Genomic DNA, 16,414 nt, shown 5'->3' on the forward strand with positions numbered 1-16,414 from the left:
CTTCAACAATTTTCTAACACTTGAGGGCGCAAGTTGCTTTATTTATTTTTTTTAGTCGTCCGCGTACATCGCCGTGCGCAGCATGGCATGCAGGAACGTCAACGAGCTGAGTGTGAAGTCAAGTCTCAAACACAAGAACTTACTCATATTACTGTCAAACATCTGGATTTTGGCTTGGTGCTACTCGTGATCTGCTGGTGAGACTATTTCATGGATAAGTTTTTGAATATTGAACAACTTATTATCAATATTATTATTTGCAGTTTTGAGTGAATTTAAAAAATAATAACAAATGAAATATTTATTTTTAACTTTAAAAGAATCTAACTCACAATCACATGCCTCAGCTCACTCAGCTCACTCAGTCAGTGTTTTTATTTCATTAATTTAAGGCTTTAGTTTAAAGCTAAATAAAAAACTGATTAAATAATGAAATTACTTTATTATAGTTATACATGTTTTTATGAAAATATAAGTTAATATAACCTGATGAGTTTAATTTAAAACTATATATAAAAAAACCGCTTTGATTTTGAAAATGTTGGTAATAAATTACAGCCATTGCAGTGCTGTGGCAGCAGTGCCAGCGCCAGTGCAGTGGATCGTGGTAGTATAGTGTTAGCCAACAAATGGCTAGAGCTGCATTTTCTACATAATTGTTTGTATTATTTTTCTTCCCTACACTTTACACAGTAGATCAGGTGCCATTATGAGTTACAGGGGACGCCGTGGCCGATACAACAACCGCAGAGGAGGCTCGTACCATGGCAACCGCCGACCTAGATGGGAAGACGAAGAAGAAGGAGGAGCTAGTGGATGGGATGGGAACAGCGGAGGGAGAGGGCGGGGACAAGGAAGAGGGGGAGGAGGAGGAAGGCCCCCTCGTGGTCTTAAGGGTCGGGATCTCGGCATGTGGTATGCGGCACGAAGTCAAGCCAAGAAACGAGATGATGAAATTAAAAATGTGAGAATGTGAGCTCTTTATTTCTCTTAATCTTTTTTATAAGTTGTGTTCCGTGTGTTCAGAGGTCGAATTCACATAAAAGAGCTTAGATTGATCTGAACTGCAAATCCAGTGAACGACTTATCCTTGAATAGCAGAGAAAATTTGCTACACAAAATGTATCAATTGCTTCTCAAAAAAGCCATTTGTTACTCAAGATTAATGTTCCGTGTGCACAAAATAGGTTAAGGCTAAATATTTTGCCATGCCAAATTGCAGGCCAAAATCTTTCCCTGAAATCAATTGTAGTTGCTAAGTATAGTGTGATGTAACAATACAAATCACTATGGTATTACTGACAGTTTGTCTTGCCATGAATTTTATTGCTTTGTGAAATCGACCCAAGGCCTGGCATGGTGTAATATTTGTATTCTTATTATTAATCTTGACGCAGAGATCAGTTGTTGACATGAGACCCAGCCATGAGAAGCACATCCGTACCTTATTGGATGACGTCAAACATGAAGGCACAGAGGACAAACTGGAATTCAAAGATGTAAAAAGTAAGTAGGTTTTGTTTATAAAATTGGTTTTTAAAATAAATAAGGGTTCTATTATTGGACCTGTGGAATTGTGAGTTTACTGGCCCCGATGCTGAAATTTAATTACACTTGTTGTACATGTATCTTCTGATATGTTTTAACCAATGTGCATTATTGTAATATTCACTCCTCGAGAAATAAAATAAGTATAAAATATATATACATTTTTATTCGAAGAGTTGAATCCACTAGAGGAGAGTTCCCGTTCTTTCTACCGTCATCCTCTGACTCGGGACGAAGCATTAGACTCTAGGCTGCAGCAGCAGCATGTATCCAAACAGACTGATAACGAACGCTACAAGAACATGCAGACATTCCGCAAGAAGCTCCCATCATATAAAATGAGACAGGTACTAACGTTTACTCTTTATGAACTTTCACTCGATGACCAAAATTCATCAGACCCTAAGGAATTGCATGTGGTGTGTGGTTAAATACACTTAGGATTTGTTTTCTCTGGTGTACATATTGTCATTTTGACCTAGTAATAATTCACTGACTGATATGTTCCCTGAGTTCAACGACAGCATCTTCCTGAAAAGTCAGTCTCTGATTGTCTGTAGTCATTGTAGGGGACGACTTGATTGTGGTTTAATCCGAGTGTTAAACCTGTTACATACATGGCAAACAAATTTAACTACTTCTCAACAGCTTTAACAGCTCCACTTGCTTCCTATTGAAGAATGTATCATCGTCAAGTTGTTTTGAATGGAGTGTGATGGTTAAAACCATCACATTTCATTCAATCAAAATTTCTCAGAAAACACCAAACAAAAAAGATACTCGTCATCTGCCAAAGGTTTTTATTCAGCTGCCCAAAACCTTTGGAACAATATTCCTTGTTTGTAAAGCGTTGTGATTCCGTTTTACATAATGCTGTATCAGTGCTTGGATTATTAGAATTATTATTATTTTATTTTTTACATGATCAGGAGCTTCTTCAGCTGATACATGATAATCAGGTAGTAGTGATTAGTGGTGAGACTGGGTGTGGTAAGACAACCCAAGTACCTCAATTCATCCTAGACCAGCACTTGGAGAATGGGACAGGATCAATGTGTCGTGTAATCTGCACGCAGCCACGTAGGATATCTGCTATAACAGTAAGTTTCTACATTCTTCTTAGTCTCAGAACTTCTGCCAAGAAAAAAAATTTCCTCTTTAAGGAGAAAATTTCCTCAATTTTGAGAAATTGTCTTGCTATATGTTTTACTATTGTGAAATAAACTTTTCCGAATTCACAAATGGTGAAAGGCAGGGCAAAAGAACACTGACCAACAAAATTGGCTTAATATTTGAAAACTCAAGACTAACCTCGGCTGCTGTTAAACATTTTTTGTAAACAAAATCTTCTTGCATATTTCCTCAAGGTAGCAGAGAGGGTGGCGTCTGAGAGAGCAGAGCCATGTGGCAATGGAAGTAGCACAGGGTACCAGATTAGACTGGAGGCCAGACTACCAAGACAACAGGGTTGTATTCTCTACTGTACAAATGGAATACTTCTTAAGTGGCTGGACTCAGACCCGTAAGAAATTGTGGGTTTTGATTATTTTTACTGTGAAATGGGCGTCGATTTAAATGGTGTTAATCTAGACTGTTTTTCATTTCATTTGATTCATTGATTCTGGTTGTGAAGCTAATGACTCTCAGAAAAGTACGCTTAATCAATGTTCTAGCAAATAACTCAATGGAAAGAAGAAAATTAAATGAGGTTTCAGTTTTGTTATGTGGAAGGAAACCCCCAAAGAATTATTCAATGAAAACCTACGCAGTCAAGCGGGGACTGAAAACCCAATCCAGATGGTGCCCCAGGTTTGATTCAAAACAAGTTGTCGATTTCACAAAGAGTTAGGACTCGTCTTATCTCAACTCGTCCTAACTTAGGATTAATCTTAAGGTCTGCATGCTACAGTGCAGGGTTGGGACTCGTCCTATGTCCTAAGATTAGTCTAAAGTTAGGAAGAGTTTTGTGAAGTTGACAGCAGGTCCTAGAGTTGGAAGGCAAGGCAAGCTACCACTACACCGACCTAAACTATCATTTCCTACCCCTGGCCCAATTCCTACCCTCAGCTCTTTTGGGTTAATTTCATCTTAAATGTTTTCTTTTTTACAAATAGTGGCTTTTGGCTTCTTTTTGGGCGAACTTGCATTAAAAGAAAAGATGTACATGTTTCTATATTGGATTGATTGTAATACATTTTATGTCAATTGTTTACAGACTTCTGCAAAGTGTGAGTCATGTGGTCCTTGATGAGGTGCATGAACGAGACATCATGTCTGATTTCCTTCTTGTCATTCTCAAAGACGTCCTGCCAAAAAGGTAAGAGAGGAATAGCCAAGTCTTTAATTCTATCTCTTGGGCAACTAACCCTGCAAGTTTGAGGATTCGAACCCACAACCTTGTAATTGCAAGTCCTGCAGTCTAACCACTAGACCACAGTGACCAATTGCATGTGCATGTGGTGTATGACCAAAAACAGTTACAATTTGTTCTCTCTGGTGTACATGTTATTATTTTGACCTAATAATAATTAAGCAAATTTCTTCTGAATGCTAAATCCACCTTAGGTAGACCCTCAAATATGGTCACTTGTGACGGAATATGTGTGATGGTTATTTGTAGTCAACACCTTTAACTGCCCACAAGTTCACCTTGATTCGCTTGGGCTGTGACCGAACCATCAAGTGCAAGGTTTTCAAACTGATAATACAATACTGAGTTCAAAAATGTTTGATGTGTTTCTATATTTGTTAATATCATTTTAAAAACTTGCAAATCAAAGTTATACAATCCATTTTTTATTTCCAAACTTTTTAGACCGAAACTGAAAATCATCCTCATGAGTGCGACGCTGAATGCCGAATTATTCTCAGAGTATTTCGGCGGCTGTCCGATGACCAACATCCCTGGCTTTACGTTCCCTGTGGTTGAGTTCTGGCTGGAAGACGTACTCACCATGACTAGGTGAGTAACTACTCATTTATATTAGATTTGAGGACTGAGAGTGCTGAGTTCTTTGTTTCTCAAAGTTTGACTCTTTCCTTGGTTAAAGGGTCTGCATACTTTTTGTACGACACAAAACACAAAAGTCCACAGATTAAACTTACATGGTTCAAAGATGATGATGGAAGAAAGCTTCCCTTAAAATATTACTTGCTGAAGTGCTGTAGTTTTTGAGAAATGACTCAACAAATTTCCAAAAACAGTTTTCGTCTCATGAAAGTTATTTTTGCATGTAAAACGGCTATACCCGACTCTCTGGAAAACATTGCTCTGTGATTTTCACTTCTTTTCTCTAAAAACTTGACATCTAATGAGGCTGAACTTTCTACAGATAAGAGTAACTATAAAAATAAATATGAACAGTAAACTTGCGGGTACAACTCTTTTGAGGGAGTGTTGGCTCTGAAAGAGCCGGTTGGGTCTCGACGTTTCGAACAGTATACTCTGCTCGTCTTCAGGAGGTCCCTACAGGTAAATTATAACAGGGCATTTTGGAAGGTACAAAACCTGTCATGTTTGCGTAGTTGTTTCAATGTTTCTGTTGTCTTAACAGGTACCAGCCACCAGAGAAACGAGATCAACGCGAGCCCAAGTGGGTGAAGTTCAAACGCGGAAAACGATACCGTCAAGAAGAATTGAAGAAAGAGGAAGAGTTTCAGGAGAAGTTCAGCGAGTATATCAAAGAGATAAGACCGAGGTGAGTCCTTAGGCAGGGATTTTTTTTTAATTAAAAAAAAAATAAAAAAAAATTATGCAAGTTCGCTCAAACAAGGCTAAAAATAAAAGCCACTCTAGGTAAGGGGCTACAAAAAGAAAATTATTAAACATGAAAATAACTCAGAAGTCTGGTTTCACGCTCAAACACCCTAATAGGAGGAACTAGGTCGGACACAAAACTGTTCATGCTAGAAAGTAATCCCTAATATAAATACACAATCTGAGGAAAGTCACTGACAAGTAACGCTTCTCAGATTATAATTTGGGGGATAAAAACTTTTTTGCATAACCGGATTACTTCAAAGTGAAATGTTTCTCTGCTTTTTACTATCAGAAGCTGCTTGTAACCAAAAGTTGTTATTACCGTTATTTATAAGAGTGATTTTGGGGGTTGAACAAAGAATTGACTAGAGTGGGATTTGAACCAACGATCTCCAGATTAATGTGTGCTCTACCAACTGAGTTATCTAGCCCTATATTGGCGGTATCCCTATTTTGTCAATATCATTATAAGAGTGATCACCAATTGATATATCTTCCCTTTAAGGATGCAAGTGCCATGACCGCAGTTATGAATGTGACAGTGTTTGTTTTGCGTTACCAATTATTTTAAACACCCAGCAGGGTGGATACATGCGCATTACAAGTCTTATTATTATTATATTGTATGTTATTTTGTTTTTTCTTGTGAGGCCCTGTGTTCATTGTAGAGCGCCATAGAAATGATTACTATTATTATTATTATTATTATAATTATTATTATTATTATTATTATTATTATTATTATTATTATTATTATTATTATTATTATTATTATTATTATTATTATTATTATTATTATTATTATTATTATTATTATTATTATTATTATAGTTACCCTGAGGAGGTCGTTTATTACCTTGAGAACATGGACCATGAAGCGATGGACTTGGAACTTGTGTCTTCACTCGTCAGGTTTATCAGTCTCAACAAACCGGTAAGTTCTTTCAAATGTGTCAGCGTTTCAGTGTTTCATTTAACAATAATGATAATAACTGGTTTTTATGTAGCGTTTTATCTCTGGGCATCTCAAAGCATTTGTCATCATTAATTTCCAGACAGTTTTTGAATTATGTTTTAACACAGGATTTACAAGGTGCAATTCAGCAGCCACTGCTGACAGAAACAACCGAGCCAAACCCTTTCTCTTAGCAGCTTAGTGAGAAGTGTAACTGTGTTCTTTAACATGCCTTACACAACACACAGGACCTACGGCTTTACGTCCCATCTGAAGGATGAAGCAATAGTGGTTAAGTGTCTTGCTTAAGGACACAAATGTCAAGAATGGGGATCAAACCAAAATGTTTATTAATAACTCCACAACCCTTGACTGGTAATGGTGGAACACATTGTGTCTTGGTGTGATATCCTGACAAAGAACTTTGCCGATCATGAAATAGAAGTTGAAGTAATTTTTCCTTGTTGTTCAACAGGACGGAGCTGTGTTGGTATTCTTACCAGGATGGGAGCAGATCTCTAAGTTGAATGACCTTTTGACCCAGCAGCAGATGTTTAAGAGTGATAGATTCCGCATCATCCCACTACACTCCATGATGCCGACCGCGAGCCAAAGACAGGTACAAGTCAATAAATGGGGTCTTAATGGCGAGAAATCCTGGCTTAGGCTCCGTCTCTGGGTTGGTCTTTGCAGCACACTGGCCAAACTGCGTAGTCTGTAAGGGTTAATATGCTGGGCTTAATTTCATAAACCTGTAAGCACAAAAAAGTGCCACGCACCGAAAAATAATGCTTAGCAGAATTTTTTTACCAGCCAAAATTCAACAAGTTAACATTGTTGCAACTAATGCCCCAATCATTTTTTGCTTTGCAAAGAAATTTCCTAAGCTTGCTGAATAAAACTCTCATACTGGGAACGACACGTAGTTATTATTATTATTTTTTTCGTACTGAGATTCTTAAACTCACCTCATAAAACTGTAAACATAACCAGGTGTTTGAGCGCCCTCCAGCGGGTGTGCGTAAGATCATCATCGCAACCAACATAGCGGAGACGAGTATCACCATCGAGGACGTCGTGTACGTGGTCGACCTCGGCAGGGTCAAGGAGAGAAACTTTGACGTGGCCAACAACCTGAGCACACTAAAACCAGAATGGGTTAGCACGGCAGCGGCTCACCAGAGAAGGGGTAGAGCTGGAAGGTAAGCGTCATCAGGGCCCAATTTCGTAAAGCCTTTATGTAAGCTCAAAGCTTGCTAAGCACAGAATAGTTTTGCTTAGCAGCCAAAAATATGTTAAGTATGCATTGTTGTTGCTGGTGCCCCACTTGATTTTTGCCTAACAAAGAAATTTATCAAGCAGTATTTTCTGCTTAATTGCTTTATGAAATTGGGCCCAGTGGCCAATTTCACAGAGCTGCTTCAGGGCTGATTGTGTGCTTACTGCACAAGTTTTAATCTGCTCATCTTCAGGAGTAGCTACTCTTGAAGTTGAGCAGAGTAAACTACTGAAACCTCAAGACCAAATCAGCTCTTTCCGTCTCTTTTCAGAGCCAACACTCCATCATGATTGTACCCACAAGTTTACTATTTATGTATAGTTTCTTCCTATGAAAAGAGAAGGGGTTTGCTCTGGTGTTACTGGTTTGATTTACAACATATTGCACCACAGCACGTTGTAATCCGTATTTGGTGCTATTTAAAGGGAGTACATGTAGGTCTCATAATTCAAATGTAGTCCAACATCTCTTGCAGGAAAATACTGAAATGTTGAAGTGCCTTGAACGTCACTGATTGACGGAAATGTGCGCTATATGAGAAGCCACTATAAATATGATTTTTATTTGTTTTTGTTGCACTCTATTTGGCCAGAGTCCAACCCGGTGAATGTTACCACCTGTACAGTCAGTTGCAGTCCTCCTTGCTGATAGACTACCAGTTGCCGGAGATGTTAAGAACGCCATTGGATGAACTCTGTCTACAAATCAAGGTATCTATCTGTCATGTAGCGATGTTTGTCCCTCTCTCTCCAGGAATGGTTGCATTCATTCCATAAATGATGCATGACAGTGTTGTGTTTTTGTTTTGACATGTTCTCCGCCCAGGGATGAGATTTTTCAGACTTCTATCTGAAGTCATGTTTTTTATGTTGGCCTGGTGAGGAAAATCAGCAGTTATGTTTTCCACATATAAAGAAATCCTACTCTTTGATCAACTTCTCTAGAGCTGCGGACACTGTTCCCAAAAGCCCCTTGGAATCTATAGCTACAGGGGTCACCAAATGGTGGAAATGCCGTCATTTCAATATACCTTAGAATTTGTATTCCAGTTTCAGACCTTTTTGTTAGCATTGATTCTCACCCCTGTCTCCAACTGTCTTCCCTCTCTCAGTCCTTGAAGCTCGGACGGGTTCATGACTTCATACAGAAGGCCCTTCAGCATCCAGACCCACGCGCAGTAGACCTAGCCTTGGAGAGCCTCACCAGAATGGTGAGTAACCTACAAATATTTCCTGCAAGCGGTGATTTTTGAGACGTATGGTGGCAGCAGACTTACCAGGTTAAATCCGTTGTCCTTGGTTATGTGCACGTATTCAGAACAACGTAAACAATGGAAACTTACATGGTAAGTCTGCTGCCACCTAGTGTTCAAAAGTCTGTCAATGCACCATTCATTAGTGTGAAATAGTTTCAGTGTAACTCATGCTCACTTCACACAAACTAGCTCCAACATTGAGCAGAAGCCCATAGGAATTACATTGAGCTCGTTTTTGTATGAAGATTTACGCCAGAAAATATTAATAATTGGAGTTGGTTTTTTACATACGTTCTTTGAAGACTCAAGGTCTTCTCAGAATTAGAAGTTTCGGTCATAGTTTTGGTCAAGTTTAGGTCAAGTTCACCCAAAATTAAATTAAATTTACCCAGTCAGTTGCTTATGTAGTTAATTACTTGATGTTTATTTGCTGATTATAGAATGCCCTAGATGAGAACGAGCAACTCACCCCTCTCGGTTACCACCTTGCCCGGCTCCCTGTAGCGCCCTCTATTGGCAGGATGATTCTATTCGGTGCGATGTTCTGCTGTCTGGACCCCGTATTGACCATCGCAGCTAGCCTGAGTTTCAAAGACCCGTTTGTCATTCCATTGGTAAGGCAGTATTAAATGTTACAATTGGAACAGATGTCTTTTAAATACACTTTCTGTACCTCTATGCGGTGTAACACTCGGACCTTACAAAGCAAATTGTTTTCTTTGAACATAGTTGTCACAAAGAAAACCCTGACTAAACAAAGTAACTGGATTGGTGGTGGGGGGGGGGGGGTTAAACTATCTGTCAACTGCTCAACCGACTGCAATCAAAAGAAGATTCTCCGATTTTCAACCATCCATGTCTCCTATATTTGCCCACGAGTTGATTTACCATTTGGTTGTTCCTGTCCTGTGTATGGTTAAACAACCATGCATGGAACTAATGTGCAACGTGACGTACCGACGGGATTATGCATTATTTTTTATTTCTTTGTTTCAGGGCAAAGAGAAAATGGCTGACGCTCGGAGGAAGCTACTATCTGAAGAAACATTCAGTGACCATCTAATGCTGGTCAATGCATTCGACGGCTGGGAAGATGCGAGAGAGCATGGTCGCCAAGCAGAGAATGATTTCTGCTGGAGGAACTTCATGGCGGCTACAACATTAAAGGTAAGAGTTTCACCAACAACCACACCCACACCCCAACAACCACACCCACACCCCCAAAGTGTCTGTATGGAGTCGACCCAGTGTTTAGAAAAGATTTTTGAATTTCCAGAGTGTGGGGTGGGCAAGTTTCCGTGTCTATTTCGGTGTTTTTAGTGAACAAAATTCAAAGGACATAGATCGATGTGTTAGTTAATAAATATTGAGTACTTTTCAATCCGGCATTGTCGCAGAATTTAGTCACTCCATTTCACTTTACATCATCTCAGGAAATGAATAAATCCAGATTTCACCTCTTGATTTTAATTCTGTGACATTGCACTCATATGCATTCAGTATTTGTATACATTGTTTATTTTGTGGTGTTTTTGTTTTTGAATTCCCAGATGCTTGATAACATGAAGACACAGTTCTGTGAGCTTCTGGCATCGCTTGGTTTTGTTCAACACAAGTCCTGCAAGCAGCCTGCTGCAAATAGAAACTCAGGTACAGAGATGAACTTTCAAATTACTGCAAACAAATCTTTGCTAAGCAAGAACTAAGTGGGGTACCAGTTGCAGCAATGTCAACTGTATGGTATTTTAACTGTTAACTTATTTCTGCTGAGCAATATATTTTTGTGCTTAGCAATTTTTTATGCTAACACGCTTACAAAGATTGGGTCCAGATTTATTGATCGCTCGTGAATAGATTTAGGTTCAATCATTTACAACTCCAGTAAATCAACTGACCGTCTATGTGACTGAAAGCATGTTTGAGAGAGCACTTTGAAGTAAAACTTGTATACTTTTGCACAGGGAATCGGGAGCTGATCAAAGCCGTCCTATGCTCGGGGCTGTACCCAAATGTGGCTCAGGTCAGGGGGAACTCATTCAACAGACGAGCTGGAAAGCACAGGTAGGATGTGAACCAGTAACCATTGATTCCTATTTTAGGTGTCAATCTTTTATGTTGACTTCAACCCACTACTTTCAATATAGTCACTGAAGGTAATGGGTAGGATGTGAACCAAAACCCCTGATTCCTGATGGTTCCCTTCTCATGTTGGGTTTCCATTTGTTGATTTCTACTACAAAAATACTGAAGGCGGTGGGTTAAATATTCACCTGGTGCACCTTCAGAAACTTTGTTTCCTTCAGATTGGAAAACTTCACCTTCTGTTAAAAACCTCTCAATAAAAACTAGTTTCAGAATTGTTTTGCTGATAACCTTCACTTTATTATGTTTGTTTTTGACCCCTGTAGGCCAGCCAAGATTATGACACCGCAAGACGGCCAAGTGAAGATCCATCCCAAGTCAGTCAACTGCGACGAGAGTCAATTTCCGTCAAACTGGATCCTCTACCACCTCAAGATGAAATCAACCAGTGTAAGTGGGGAGGTTGATTAAGGGCTATGTAACGACTGTGTGATAGAACATGTTTCAGTTTTTATTAGTTGTATTATACAAACTCAGTCAGGTTGGTGTAGTGGTGTCTTGTCTTGCCTTCCACCTCTAGAACCTTGGTTCGAATCACGCTGGGGCACTATGTGGATTGGGTTAATACGATACAACATGGGAAGCAGCAGCAGAGGAATCACCTTAGAAACCAATAAGTTAACTATTTTAAGCTGAGCTTAAAGCAATTGGACCCTTTCGGTACAGAAAAAAAAAAAGTTCACAGATTTGCAAATAACTTACGGGGTTTACAGAAGGTAGTGGTGAAAGACTTCTCTTGAAATATTATTCCATGAAATGCTTTACTTTTTGAGAAAACAGTAAAACAATATCAATTCTCGATATCGAGAATTACAAATTTATTTTAAACATATGTCATGACATTCCCCATTCTAGGTATTCCTACATGATACCAGTGCTGTAGAGCCTTATCCCTTGTTGTTTTTCGGCGGGAAGATCGGAGTCACAACTGAGGACGGCCATGAAACGATCACCGTTGATGATCACATCAAGTTCCATGCACCAGCAACAATCGCAAATCTTGTCAAGGTGAGACAATGGTTTTTGGAAGAGTGTGTTGCTTTGTGTCTTCCAATCTTTCTTTAATTCTAATTGGGTACAATCGAGTAGCACTCCCAAATAATGGGCAACCCACACAATAACTCTTGGCTCACCAGCCACAGTTCTCGTTCAGAACTTATTAGTATATTTCAGAAGAACCAATCGGAGCAGTGACTAACTTTAAAATGAAAGTCCTGAATCCCTGTGAAGGTATCAGTATCTTAAACATTCCTCGGTCTCCTGAGCATGACTAGAGCAAGTTATTCAAATCATTGAGACCAATAAACATCTTACTCAACTGCAGTATTGTATTAACGAGAAGTTTCGTCAATCTGCGAGTGGAGTAGCCCCAGCAAAGTAGAATATACTTGTGGTGTTTCCGCTCAATATAAAACTTGGTTACGTTAAATGTAATTTAGGTTAAACATTTTTGTGACAAATTAAATTAAATTGTTTTACTTTATTTTTGCATTGATCAGGATCTTCGTCAAGAGCTTGACAGACTGCTGAGGCAGAAGATCAACAAGCCTGGAATGATCCAGTGGGGTCAGGATTGTAAGGAAGGACGCATTATGCAGGCTATCATCGACCTGATCACAACAGAAGAAGAGCATGATCAAGCTGACTGGTAGACAGGCTAGGGATTATGGAAGCAGTGCCAGAGTGACTGGAAGACAAGCTAGGGCTGGACCCTTATGAACTCGGTACCAGAATGACTGGTAGACAGGCTAGGGAATATGAAAGCAGTGCCAGAGTGACTGGAAGACAAGCTAGGGATGGACCGTTATGAACTTGGTACCAGAACGACTGGTAGACAGGCTAGGGATGGATCATTATGAACTTGGTACCAGTCTGAATGGAAGACAGGCTAGGGATGGACCGTTATGGACTCAGTACCAGTGTGACTGGTAGCCCAGGCTAGGGATGGATTGTTGTGAACTTGATCAGTACCAGTGTGACTGGTAGACATGTTAGGGATGGATTGTTATAAACTCAGTGCCATAGTGACTGGAAGAGAGGCTAAGGATGGATCGTTTTGAACTCGGTACCAGAGTGACTGGAAGACAGGCTAAGAACGGACCATTTTAGACTCAGAGTCAAACTCAACTAAAGCAGGATACCAGACAGAAAGTAATGTAATATATATATATTGCTTGTGGCTGCTGGTTCCTGGCTGATTATTCCGTTGTGTTTGTAGTTGTTGTAATGGAACAAAAGGCGGACAAACATCATTTGGCTAGGCTAGGCCCCTTTCCCACAAAGTTTGCCAAATTTATGGCCCACCATAGTCTGGTTTAACAAAATCGAAAATGCAGTCATGTGTTGTCTATCATTCGGGGCTCCATAAATACGTTTTTATTTGTTCTTACCATATCCATTTCATGTTTTCCCACTCCCCACCTGTTCTTTTTAAAGCATTAATCCGTTGCTCCTCTTTTCGCTATAAATGGATTTTTTGTTTGTACCTGTTAGTGTTTATGCCTCTAAAGAAGGTCCAGTTTGGAACGAAAGCTAAGGCCATCTACCCTACTCATTATATAAATATAAAGATATATAAATTATTTTGACTTCTTTTTAAACTTTCAAAAGTCATTCAATTAACCAATGCTCCAGACTAAACAGTATCGCTTTTAAACCAGAAAGAAATGCACCAAGTAAAAAAACATTCCAAAAACCTCTTTTCGAAAGTTAAAGAATTGGGTCCACAGTTTTGGAATCTTGGGAGAACCCTAGTCCTAGAGAAAAAATCTATAAATTGTACAGAGAAAACTTGATGGCTTAATATTAAGCCAAGGTCAAAGGTCACCCAGCAAAAAAAATGTACTTTGGTTTCAAAACATGGTTATTTTCAATCATGAAGTTTTTAAAATAATATATTAAAAAATATATTTTAGACTACATGGTTCACAAATAGAGCCAAAGCTCCAAAACAGTAAACACACAATTTTACCTGTTATGTTATGTTGATATGTTATGTTGTTTTAATAAAATAACTTTCATATTTGATGAAATGGTTGTTATTGGCATTTACGTTTGGCTTTTGTTTGTTTCCATTTTTTAAAGAAGTTTTTTTTTTTAAGGAAAAGGTGATTATGGGATCGGGGAGAAGACAATTATTAGAGAGATATTTAACTAAACAAAATGATCGGGGGGGGGGGGGGAGCTGTATTGCACTTGGTGTTAATTAAGAATTTGTTATCAAAATGGGGGCGAAGGTCAAAATGATGAAATCGGGGAGGAGATAATGACAAAACACTTCTGGAGGGGGGCTATAGTCCTAGTACATTTTATCAACATGTGGGAGGGGTAGGGTTATGAGTGGCAAAAGCCGGGGGAGGTAAACCTAGCCTATATTAAATAAGGCATTTTTAAGTAACCTCAGCCCCCCCCCCCCCCCCCCACTTTACAGAACTTTCTATGCTGCTGTACCACAATATCCCGTTGTGTATATGCATTGGGGGTGGGGGGTGAGGGGATCGAGGGGGGTGGGGAACAATCATAATAGCCACCATGTAACTTGATAATTGGGATTAATTGTAGTTATGTATTGAAGGATTAGCGGGAAATACATACAATGTAAATTACATGGGATGACAAATAAAGCACCCAGGGATCTAAATAACTGCTACTGCTCTTTATTATCAGAGGTCAGAGCAAATGTTGGAAACAGAGGGAAACACCCCCAGATGAAAAGTGCTAGGTCCCAATATTTATTCGGGAAATATTCCTCCGCCTGCCAGATTGTAGTGTTGAAAAAAAACATTTTTGCCATTAAATTTGTGAATCAGCAATCATGGTTAAGTTATTTAACAGAAATGCATGTTTGTAAGGTAAAAATAGTAATGAATAAACTTTAAAAATATAAAAATGTTTAGGAACTTGATGATCTCGGCGTAGACGTTTGTTTTTGGGGCCTCGCTGAGGTGTTATGCGGTCGTTTCCCAAAAGATGGCGCTAATCTTAAACACACGTGTGGCAAATTGTCGAGCCCGGTTGACGGGAAAACCATACAAAAAGTACACTTTTCAATCTAAATGGACAAGTCGGCACTTACTACAAGTATCACAGAACATTCTGGTAAGTTTTTGCTTGTTTTTTAATCGTTATTTTTGATATAAATTATGTTTTTCTTTAGCCTTTTTTTTCATCCAAAATTAAAAGACACATGTTTTTACCCCACGATTCGCATTGCATTCTGGGTTGCTGGAGAGCGGTGGCCATTTTATTTTTACGAAAACAGACGACATGATCATGCAGTGTTTATATGCACGACGAACACTTGTTTTGGTTGTTTTCCACCGCTTATTGTTGAGTAAAACGTAAGTGTTTAGTGATGGTAAATTTAAGCTGAACCTTCCATTTGGGATGGACAAAATTGGAAATTGTGAAAAGTAAAAAAAGGAAATATTCGTAAAAACTCACAAGTTATTTTTTTGTCTGTTTGTAATTTTTTGTTTTGGTTGGATTTGGATTGGACGACCAACACTGTATAGTGTCAATGTGATAGCAAAAATGACACACGTGAAAATGAATTGACAGTCAGTTAAAGGAACACGTTGCCTTGGATCGGTCGAGTTGGTCTTTGAAGAGCGTTTGTAACCGTTTTTTATAAAATGCATATGGGTAGAAAGATGTTGTAAAAGTAGAATACAATGATCCACACAAACATGCCTCGAAATTGCGTGGTTTTCCTTTTACCTCGTCGACTAACACGTCGGCCATTTATGGGGGTCAAAATTTTGACTCCCATAAATGGCCGACCATGTTAGTTCGCACAGTAGAAGGAAAACCACGCAATTTCGAGGCAAACTTGTGTGGATCATTGTATTCTACTTTTAAAACATCTTTCCAACCATATGCTTTTTATAAAAGACGGTTACAAACGCTTTTGTTTTGACCAACTCGTCCGATCCATGGGCAACATGTTCCTTTAAGATTGCACTAATTTCCACTAAATTACTTACCAAAAATTTTATTTTTATGTTGTGTTGAATCTATGTTTCATTTGTTGTTGTTGTTTTGTTTTTTTCTGTTGTTTTTTTTCTTTCTTTTTGATTCAGTTGAATTGATTATTATATTGAATATTTATTTATTGAATTTTTGTGTTTTTGCCGAGCATACATTTTGGCCTGAGCCTTTTTCCAATCTGAAGTGTTTTCAATCTAGTATGAACTTTGTTTCATTTTGTTTTATTGACTGATTTATTCTAACAAACGATAACATTTATTTATTTGTTATTTATTTGTTATTTTTTTATTTTTAAAATTTTTTTTTTTGGGGGGAAGGTGGATAGCGATGAAAATAAAAAGTTGCATCAGTGTAGGCCTACCTATACTGTTCTGTCATAAACTTGAGCGTGATCCCTGGTTCAATGGCATGCAGTATATCACGATCAGGTATATTTCTGATAACTTAATTTGTTTTCGTTGACTGAAAAAATGTTTTAAGGTCTTT

The 16,414-nt window shown here is 38.6% G+C and overlaps 1 protein-coding gene across 2 annotated transcripts; it reads left to right on the forward strand.

Annotated features, from left to right (window-relative positions):
* The first annotated feature begins 82 nt into the window (after positions 1-82).
* Positions 83-13,915, forward strand: LOC139952531 (ATP-dependent DNA/RNA helicase DHX36-like). Of its 2 annotated transcripts, none has more exons than XM_071951689.1 (21): positions 83-197; positions 694-964; positions 1,398-1,506; positions 1,723-1,895; positions 2,478-2,648; positions 2,916-3,070; positions 3,764-3,865; positions 4,364-4,510; positions 5,103-5,246; positions 6,140-6,242; positions 6,739-6,882; positions 7,257-7,465; positions 8,135-8,252; positions 8,654-8,752; positions 9,238-9,411; positions 9,794-9,964; positions 10,348-10,447; positions 10,759-10,858; positions 11,206-11,329; positions 11,795-11,947; positions 12,439-13,915. In XM_071951689.1, the coding sequence occupies exons 1-21, from the start codon at positions 88-90 to the stop codon at positions 12,589-12,591; spliced, it is 3,030 nt and encodes a 1,009-aa protein (XP_071807790.1). In that variant the 5' UTR covers positions 83-87; the 3' UTR covers positions 12,592-13,915. The 2 variants fall into 2 exon arrangements, with proteins under 2 accessions (XP_071807790.1, XP_071807791.1); XM_071951690.1 differs by having other exon boundaries at positions 97-197; positions 697-964.
* The last annotated feature ends 2,499 nt before the right edge of the window (positions 13,916-16,414 follow it).

This window comes from Asterias amurensis, chromosome 20 (assembly GCF_032118995.1).
Source record: "Asterias amurensis chromosome 20, ASM3211899v1".
Taxonomy (NCBI): Eukaryota; Metazoa; Echinodermata; class Asteroidea; order Forcipulatida; family Asteriidae; genus Asterias; species Asterias amurensis.

Coding starts and splice junctions, on each gene's coding strand:
- LOC139952531 (XM_071951689.1), top strand. CDS start 88: ATGCAGGAACGTCAACGAGCTGAGTGTGAAGTCAAGTCTCAAACACAA. Junction 6,883..7,256: donor CGACCGCGAGCCAAAGACAG/GTACAAGTCAAT, acceptor AAACATAACCAG/GTGTTTGAGCGCCCTCCAGC. Junction 8,753..9,237: donor TGGAGAGCCTCACCAGAATG/GTGAGTAACCTA, acceptor TGCTGATTATAG/AATGCCCTAGATGAGAACGA.